Source organism: Colias croceus, chromosome 16 (genome assembly GCF_905220415.1).
Source record: "Colias croceus chromosome 16, ilColCroc2.1".
NCBI classification, from domain to species: domain Eukaryota; kingdom Metazoa; phylum Arthropoda; class Insecta; order Lepidoptera; family Pieridae; genus Colias; species Colias croceus.
Genome location: NC_059552.1, coordinates 6,771,659 through 6,781,388, shown reverse-complemented (window position 1 = coordinate 6,781,388; position 9,730 = coordinate 6,771,659). Strand labels below are relative to the sequence as shown.

Genomic DNA, 9,730 nt, shown 5'->3' with positions numbered 1-9,730 from the left:
TTTGTAGGGTAAATATCCTTATGTGTGCCCTGTTTTTTATTTAACTGTAATTTTTCGCTAACTTAAACTCATAAAAGAAAAAATCTTGCACACTAGCTCCAAATTCTTTATTTATACATTTTTGTACAGTAAATGCAATGAAACTGCAATATAGATAACTAAAAAAAGGATATAATATATAAATATGAATATGTATATATGTATTATAAATATGTACCTATTATAATAAATTGAAGTATAAATTTTGTACATTTTGAATCCTTAATCCATTGAATAACAACCTTCATTTTACTTTTTAAGTTATTAGAAGACTCGCGTCAAAAAGGATGATCAACCGTCCAAGGTCCACTTTACACAAAAAAAAAATCAAAATCAAAAATTCAAAATGGCCGCCAAGTGTTGCATTGACCCTACACTGTGACAAAACATGCAATTAGATGTTGACACAATGATTGATATCCCTTACGGCTACATTTGTGTATTTTTTCCGCTTTGATATTTAAGCATTAAAACGAATCGCCAAGGGCACCGCCGTACATATATTAATTATTTTTTAAATTAATTATATGTTGTTTGGATCACGTTCGCGTTATAGTAATCTTGATTTAAATCGCTTTGGATTTAGCTCTGTTAAAGTGTTAGTCTGCCCATCGTGTATTTATTTTTGTATTAAGTATTTCTAGGCTCATTACAATATCATATATTTTAGTTGAACCAATATGTTGCTAAATCCTAAGGGTATGAAACATAGATACGTACAGTAATAATAATTATAGATACGTAGATACATAGCTTTGTATATGTTAAGCTTAATAAAAGGGCTATCATTATTTAGTTGTCATTTACTACGTATACCATACCCCTACTTACCTTTTGAAAATTATCTAGTTCTGGTTAGGGAGCCAGGTGCAAATTTGGTTAATTATTTCCTCTCAAGAGATAATTCGTCAGACGCATCAGAGTATAGTATTATAAAGCCTCGTGAACGTCAGCTGGCGCTCGGTTGGGGGGGTGAGCGGTTGTAGCCTCCCACGCACGTAGTAAAAAAAAATACATTCATTCATTTCCTCTCAGCTAAAAATTTGTCAAATTGTAGCTAACCCAATATCTCAACGAAAAAAAATAATCAGCTGGTTACAACATGGTGTATTATACGTCAGCTGGTGTCTCGAACATGAAAAAAATAAAATTATTTTCCGTGATTTCCTCTCAAACAAAAATTTACCTGATGATAGCTTATATGTAACTGTGGATATATATATAGGTCAGCTGGCTGTATGTTGGTGGAAAAACCGTCAGCTGATACTTTGAAAGATACGACATAGGAGTTAGACAGAAGCATCTATTGCCAATTTATATGCATCAACTGACTAGGTTTTCCTCGAATTATTGCTAGCTGATGTTTTTTTATTTATCGCATCAGTATATTAACAATCAGCTCACAAATTTTCATCCGAGATGAAATGACGTATCTTTAATTATTATCGTTATTTTTAAAAATTCAAGCAACACACGCTAGCATAATATAGACAGTAATAAGGTACTTGGTGGTGGTTAGTTGTGCGCATGATCGGGGTACTACGTACATTCAGCCACATCGGTAAACATGTTTTTACAAATATTATAAACTGCATTTAAAAATAACTATCATATCATCAAATTCACATAACTACCTAAAAGTGTAACAAATATGAAATAACCCACTAAAAACATTAGTTAACTTTATTTATTAAAAAAATAATAGTATAATATATAATTAATAAAGTTATTACTTATCTTTTACGGGGACTTATGTTGATGGAATTCCACGTATCTCGATGATTTTGTTAATGTCTCATTATATTCGAGACACCAGCTGACGTATAATACACCATGCTGTAACCAGCTGATTATTATTTTTCGTTGAGATATTGGGTTAGCTACAATTTGACAAATTTTTAGCTGAGAGGAAATGAATGAATATACTTTTTTTTCTTACGTGCGTGGGAGGCTACAACCGCTCACCCCCCCAACCGAGCTCCAGCTGACGTTCACGAGGCTTCATAATACTATACTTTGATGCATTTTACTAATTACCGCTTGAGAGGAACTTGGTCATAAAATCTGCTTCTGGCTCCCGGACCATTCTTTATAAGATACATTCCTAGAAATTAAGATTAAAAGTTTTATAAAATTATCATGTTTATAACTATGATAAATAATGTTCGTATTAAAAGAGAAACAAAAAGGTATCGCTAATGGCGGATCATCAAAGCCGAGGCAAATCTAATTAGGTTATGATTTATGTTGTTGAGAATGAAATAATCGGAGCTAATAATACTAGTTTTGGCTGTGACTTCATCTGATTTAATTCCTTACGATTAGATAATATTAGGTGATGGATATGAATAACTAGGTACCTATGAATTACCTACTTATAAAAAAATCTTATATTTTTGTAGAGAGTAGAGACCTAAGCAATAATTTCTATAGACACTAGTTTTTGGCATAGATAGGTAAATTAAGTATTAAAAAATACTGTTAATAATTTATTGCATTTAAGTTCCTGGTACCTATAATTATTTAATTCCTTTCTAAAAGAAAATTCAAATCAATTCAACGAAAATAGTAAAATACCATAAAAATGCCAGTAGTTGTGATACGCCGGTTCTGGCGCAAGCGCCGGTTCTGGCGAGAAGTTCTGGTCAGAACCGGCAGAACAAATCAGTGGCACCCATCCTAAAAAAAAAAAAAAAAAAAAAAAAAAAAAAAAAAAAAAGTTTGGACTCTTTTCCCACTAAAGCGACCACGCTGAGTCGATAGCACTCACTCCCAAAGCGATAGGGTGCACGGTTTCGAAGATGTGCAGATCGATTAACTCATATCTAATTGATATCCGGTGGGTCATTAGCGTCCCATTGTTCACCTTTTCCTATTAGCTAATTACACCGTCCGGCGTTCTTATCTATTACTCATTGTGCACCTCGCTTATCACTGCTTTTGTATTAAACTTCTTTGTTATGACCTACCTCACTATTCTAACCAAACGATGTATTATTATATTCAAGAAAAAATACGTCTAAAATCCTATAACTATATTTATATATTATCGTACTATATTATTATAATTGCTGTTTTTTTAAAAAGCGATTCGCTTCTGACGTTGTTTATCAAAGTCTAACCTAACCTAACCTAATTGTTGTTTTTTTAAAAAGCGATTCACTTCTGGCGTTGTTTATCAAAATCTAACCTAACCTAACCTAACCTAATTATTTTTCCGGGTAATCTGATGTATCGAACTTTGTTGCGAGCTACCTCGCTATTCTGAATCATCAGGTATACATAGGCAGTCTATTAGCAGCATAAACATTATTTTCTAGACTAGGATGAATCTTTTTCATATGTTTTTGTAATTCTAGTGTATCCATGATATTACTGTTATTAGCAGATTATTACAGTACCAATCTATTCAATGGTTGTCATAGGAATGTTCAATTATAGTGTTTTGTATAAGATTAAATAGGAAGTTTGTAATGAAATAAAAAATAGTAAATTGCATACAATTTGTTTTATTTAATTTTATAATGTTTCCTTTAGTTACATATACACAAAATGCATTAAGCATAACACATAAATCTAAAATATAACACACATTATAACCTTAACTACTATAGTCTACAGTAACATTTCTATTTTTATCTATTTCAATAATATTAATTTAGTGAATTTCACAATCACCTCAACATCAAATTTAAGTACACAAATAAAAACTACAATAGGTATTTTACGTTATTTACAATCAAACAATACTAAACTATTATAAAACTATTAATAAACTATTATTTAACATTATAGCAATATAATTTTTTTTTTTTTTTTTTACAATCAGTACAAATTTTGTATATACACACAGAAATAATAGTAAAAAGTCACTTAGCGTAATTTATAATGTCCCCAAGCCAATGTATCAATGTTGTTGTTCATAATACATCGTTTGGTATCATTATATGATAAAGATGTTTTATTTATTTTTTGTGTAAAAATAGTGTGTTTGATTGACTTAAATCGAAGCATACTACAATATAATACATTTTTATTAAACAAACACGATTTGTAATTTTCCATATTCATTTTTTTGGTAACACTTTTGTTAACCCCTTTTGCCTTTGCTATAAAATTTATCTTCTATGTCTAAGGCATACATTTTTGATCGCAACCCTACAAATTCCTTCAATACTTTACCATTATTCTCATCTTTAAAAAAACCTAACTTTTTTTTATTTATTTTTGGATATACGTAAATATTATTTTCCGGGTAATCTGATGTATCGAAATAGTGAGGTAGATCTGGTTTTATATCCTCATAAAAATTGTCTGTAAAAATTTGATATATCAAACTATCGGTATCGGTGTACAATAACTTAATTTTATTATGAAACTTTTTAATCATGTAGTTGTAATGAAATTCATACATAAGGGTCTTAGATATATCTAAAATACAAAATCCTAAATAAATCGGCTTATCATAAATTAATTTTGTTTTACGTAATTGTATTGCGACTAAATGTTCTGAAAATATTGATAAACTATGGAATTCTGGTTTTGCAATCCAATCCTGAGCACCTAAAACTTTACCACGATTATCCCAGTGAGTTAGTAGTTTAACGTTTACTCTTTTTTCAATATTTTCCATAGTCTTACCGAAGACAGAATTATTCATTAATTTAAAAAAGTCTTTTTCGAAGTTTGATGTAGCTAACGTTCTCAAAGTAGTATTTAAGTCTATGTATTTCTTTAACCAAGAACTCTGTTTAAATTTTAAAATTCTATGTACTTTAATTAATTTCATTCCCATTTCAATGCATTGTTTTAAATTCCTGTAGTGAATGATGTATTTATTTTTATTATTTAAATTAGGAACTAATTTAGTTTCTTTAGTATTACCCACACATATGTTTTCAGGACATAACGGAAAATCAGAATGCAAATTATGAAGTTCATCAGGATATTCCAAATCAACTTCTAAAACATAACCGAAATCAGAGTTATCCGGTACATTATAATCTGTATTAGAATCTATCCATTCGAAACCACCAACAGGAAGAGATTGAGACATTGCCCAACCATATAAATTATTCGCATCAAAATATGTTAGATATGAATTAGGTTTTTCACTATCATAATCCTCCATGAATTTATTATTTGCTCTAGCAAAACGATTGCTACACTGAGATACACCCCCTCTAATACCAGCTTTAAAAAAAGCAATTTTGTCATAGTCCGTTAACAATTCTAATTCTATTTTGGTAAATTTTAACATTGCATCCCAACTTAAACCTGGGGCAGTATAGTAATGAGCAGGATCTAATCCATAAGTTTTAATACAAAGCTTTCTAAAGTTTTCGAATACATCAGTCAAAAGTAAAACATCAGTTTTTAAATATAAATCGGAATAATCGGACATACTACTACACTTAAAATGTTGCCAAATATCTTTTGCATGATTATAATCATCATTTGAAATATTTGTATCTGTGAGTGAACTATAAAAATGGTGTTGATCAGGAAGTGATGGATGTTTCAAGCAATCACTATTACACATAAATTCATAAGGATAAATACCTTTCCGTCTTAAAAGTGAAAAATCTTCATTATTAGGATAGTTCCTTTTTAGTTCTGTAAACTGATCATCATTAAGATTTTTAGCTAGTTGATCTAAACTACACGATAAAAATTTAAATGAATCTACAAATCTTAAACTTACTGATTGATTATTATTTATTGTTAACTGTTTTGAAAATGATAGATATGTATCGTTCTTTATTTTGCGGAATAACTTCAACTTTGCCATCATAGAGGTTTAATGCATGGACAATGAAATGAGCATCATAGTGACTGAGGTTATGTAAAAATATTGGAATATGACGAGGGGTTCTGTACTTAGTACTACACACTTGATGTGCAACACCTCTAAAACTACCAGTGTACCAATCAAAATCGTTAAAAGGATCTCCATTTAACTCAGTTTCACAAATATGACACATGTTTGAATTTGAAATTTTAATTTTATCTTCATCTGATAATGGAACGGGACATTTTTGGAAACTATTTTTTTTAACTATTGTTTTCACATCTTCACAAAGGCGATTCATAAACACTTGTGCACAGTTTGGCCCACTATACGTCTCATATTTTGATAATCTGTTATCATATGAACATTTAATGTAATATCCAAAACTATACACTTTATGTTTTTGAATATTAATTGTACTAGGCTTGGATGGATCGTTACTACATGATTCTATCGGGTTCAAAAATGCCTCAAAGTCTGCATAAACCACAAAGGGCATTTCCAACTTTTTCGCGAATTTATCAAATTTTAATTTATTATTTGAGCCGTTTGGTAATTCCGTACAAATGTGAGCGCAATCATATTGTTGATGGTTATTAAGTCTTTCCTCTGATGGGAAATGAAGTAAACATGAATCACATATATAAACTGCATGATGATGACTTGATATTTGTGAACTAACTAATCGCGATAAGTTTTTAATATAACAGTAATGGTTGTTAGTACCATTCGATATATATAGTAGGTTAATATGATTAGGTGTACGACATTTTGTTAAATATAAAGGACCTACAACAGAATTACACTTTTTTTCTTTATTATATTCTAAGCCAAAAACATTAATACTAATATTGTTTAATTTCTCTACTTTTGATATATCTGCAATTTTAACCGGAAAAGAAATACCAGTAAATTTTAGTTTATTTCCATGAATTGCGTAAGATGCTACCCGATCTACACTTTTACATACAGGATATAAACCAGAGAGTAATGCCCATTTGAAACACATATTATCATTATTTTTAACATTGATTACAGCTTTTTTTGATTTAATATCTTGAGGAAGGTCGATATATGAACTACCACGTAGGGGGTTGAATTTGTTAACATTCATATCTATGTATTTAATTTGATTAAGACTCCAACCACTATCTTTTTTTTCAAATTGACAAATTTTACCGACTACAGTGTCTATTAATGATGAATAAAAAATATTTAAGTCATCTCCCTGACAAATGATGTAATTAAACGTTTGAAAATCAAACGTATTTTTAATATCTTTAGTTTGTTGTATGAAATCAGCATGCAATATGAAGTTTATTTTTAAAATTGTATGTTGTTGAATACATTCATTTATCAAAAATAAGATATCGATTTTTAGTGAATTTAAAAACGATTCTGGTGTTTCAAAATATTGCACCGATTGAAGTGTTTTACTATTAATTCTGTATGTTAAAATTCGATTACCAAAAGCGGTTTCAACAACTGTTACATTTGTTAATGAATTATGTGATTTTAAAAGATTATTTTTATGTGTATTACTTTTTAAATGATTGTTTAGATACCTTTTATTAATATAAACATGACATGTATCACATTCCACCTTATTGTGATCCACGTCATTGGTTTCAATTGATGATGTAGAAGCTCCCTCATCAAATTTTGCTTTCTTGGTAACCTTATTTTCATCTGTAGTGATACCTCGTTTGATACCTCTTCCAACTTGTTGTTGACTGTAACAAAAAAAGAAAATTATTAGACAAATCTTAAAATAAAACATTACTACAATAATATTTCTTATTGAGTTTGTACTTCTAATACTTACATTAACGTTGTTTCAACCATCAAACATTGATTATACAACTCATCATCATATGATGAATCGAACAGTTCACGCTTCTCCATTTCATCACAAACTTTATGCAGCTCCTGATTGAATTCGCTGTTGAATTGTTCTATATTCTCTTCAATGGGTGCGGAAAAGAAAGCACTGGTGCACATTTCACTAAAGTTTTCCATCTTTATAATAAAGAAGAAAGTATGTAGCACAGTAAGTAACAGTTAAGTGTTGGTAGAGCAACTGATACTCAATTTAAAAAAATGTTCAATATTTATAGTCTATCATAAGATTAGGAAAGTTTTGTAAAATCTAATGAGTACATAGAAGTAATTTAAGAAAACATAATCACATTAACTAATGATCATTGTTAAAAAAGTATTTTTTCACTTTTTCAATTTCTGCTATTGTCTTTGTAATATTGTATACGAGGGCGTTTGTGTTGTCATAGATGCTATCCTTATTTTTCTTTACGTAATATTTAATCCTCGTGGTAGCGTGCTTCCAGTGATCACTAGTTGGAATCTTGGATAGTTTCTTCATATCATACATTTCAATTTTTATGAGATGCATCGCTTGGTCTCCGTCATCAGAATTTGTAGAGATGTATGATACACCATCTCTAGCGGCTCGTGCCACAGTTGACGATAGCAGCTTCTTCCTTTTTATTTTTGGTGCCACTTCAAAAAATTGATCAATTGACTGCAATTTCCTTTTTCCGCCATCGTCTGTGTTATTAACGATGATGTCATCACTCTCTTCTTCGTTTTGAGGAGAGAGTGGCGAGTAGTAACACAGTTTATAGGTATTTTCATCGAAGTTGAATGATTTCTGCAACAACAGAGTTATCGCGTTAATATCAATTTGTTTACACTTAGTCTGACATACACACACACGTTAAGAGAAATACAAGTAAGTTTGTCAATAGAATAATCACTTACCTCCATGATCATTGATGACACAAAACACAACACAAACGTAGTATTGGTAGATGTATACAATCCACTGTGGTCCAACGACCATAGACTGACTGCATGACTGCAACTGTTCGATCATATATAGCACCATTCTTATCTAAAGCAAATTCCTAAGTACAATGAAACTCTATGAATCAACAAACTTATCTCAAATTGCTTCGCAACAGGTATCAATCTGTCATACTCTATTCTCGGGGACTGGTATTCACTTTCTTAATGAAGGAAATGCAATCTCTCGTGAACAGTATGCCAAAGGCTACTGTCTTTTAGCATTTGATTTAACTCCTGATTTATCAGCTAACTCATCAGCTCATTGGAATCTCATAAAGCATGGTAGTGTAAGATTAGAAGTACGATTTGAATCCTCACTAACACAAACAATTTTCTTGAATATAATAATACATCGTTTGGTTAGAATAGTGAGGTAGGTCATAACAAAGAAGTTTAATACAAAAGCAGTGATAAGCGAGGTGCACAATGAGTAATAGATAAGAACGCCGGACGGTGTAATTAGCTAATAGGAAAAGGTGAACAATGGGACGCTAATGACCCACCGGATATCAATTAGATATGAGTTAATCGATCTGCACATCTTCGAAACCGTGCATCCTATCGCTTTGGGAGTGAGTGCTATCGACTCAGCGTGGTCGCTTTAGTGGGAAAAGAGTCCAAACTTTTTTTTTTTTTTTTTTTTTTTTTTTTTTTTTTTTTTTTTTTTGGATGGGTGCCACTGATTTGTGGGTTCGCCAATACGTGATACGCCGGTTCTGGCGCTTGTATCACAACTACTAATGCCTTAAACTGTACACAAAAGTCGACGAATTATTTAGTAGAGTAAAACATAAGTAACAGACTTTGGTCCCAAATTCTTGCGAACCATTATATTATTGTGGTTTATGGATTGCTACTTATAAATCAAAACCCTATCATTACTATAATAGCAAAATAACATAAAAATATAGGATGGTTCGCGCGTGCCAGGTAGGTAAAGATCCTTTACCTTTTTTTTAATAAATAACATAATTAGGTACTAAAAAAACTATAATTTCAAATATTTTTCCAAAATTAACAACAATATAGCACGTG

At 30.7% G+C, this 9,730-nt stretch overlaps 2 protein-coding genes across 2 annotated transcripts; both read right to left on the bottom strand.

Annotated features, from left to right (window-relative positions):
• Nucleotides 1-3,212: 3,212 nt before the first annotated feature.
• On the bottom strand, nt 3,213-5,777 carry LOC123698549 (DNA polymerase-like). Its single transcript, XM_045645210.1, has 2 exons — nt 4,305-5,777; nt 3,213-3,270 (listed from the first exon to the last, which is right to left on the bottom strand). The coding sequence occupies exons 1-2, from the start codon at nt 5,579-5,581 to the stop codon at nt 3,249-3,251; spliced, it is 1,299 nt and encodes a 432-aa protein (XP_045501166.1). The 5' UTR covers nt 5,582-5,777; the 3' UTR covers nt 3,213-3,248.
• Nucleotides 5,778-7,836: 2,059 nt separating this feature from the next.
• On the bottom strand, nt 7,837-8,717 carry LOC123698548. The gene is made up of 2 exons (XM_045645208.1): nt 8,609-8,717; nt 7,837-8,498 (listed from the first exon to the last, which is right to left on the bottom strand). The coding sequence occupies exons 1-2, from the start codon at nt 8,618-8,620 to the stop codon at nt 8,025-8,027; spliced, it is 486 nt and encodes a 161-aa protein (XP_045501164.1). The 5' UTR covers nt 8,621-8,717; the 3' UTR covers nt 7,837-8,024.
• Between the last annotated feature and the right edge of the window lie 1,013 nt (nt 8,718-9,730).

Bases quoted from the DNA above. Each gene is read 5' to 3' on its own strand.
- LOC123698549 (XM_045645210.1), bottom strand. From the start codon at position 5,581: ATGTGTAATAGTGATTGCTTGAAACATCCATCACTTCCTGATCAACAC. The intron at 3,271-4,304 runs ATCAGATTACCC...AAAGTTCGATAC, and splicing joins CTACCTCACTATTTCGATAC to ATCAGATTACCCGGAAAAAT.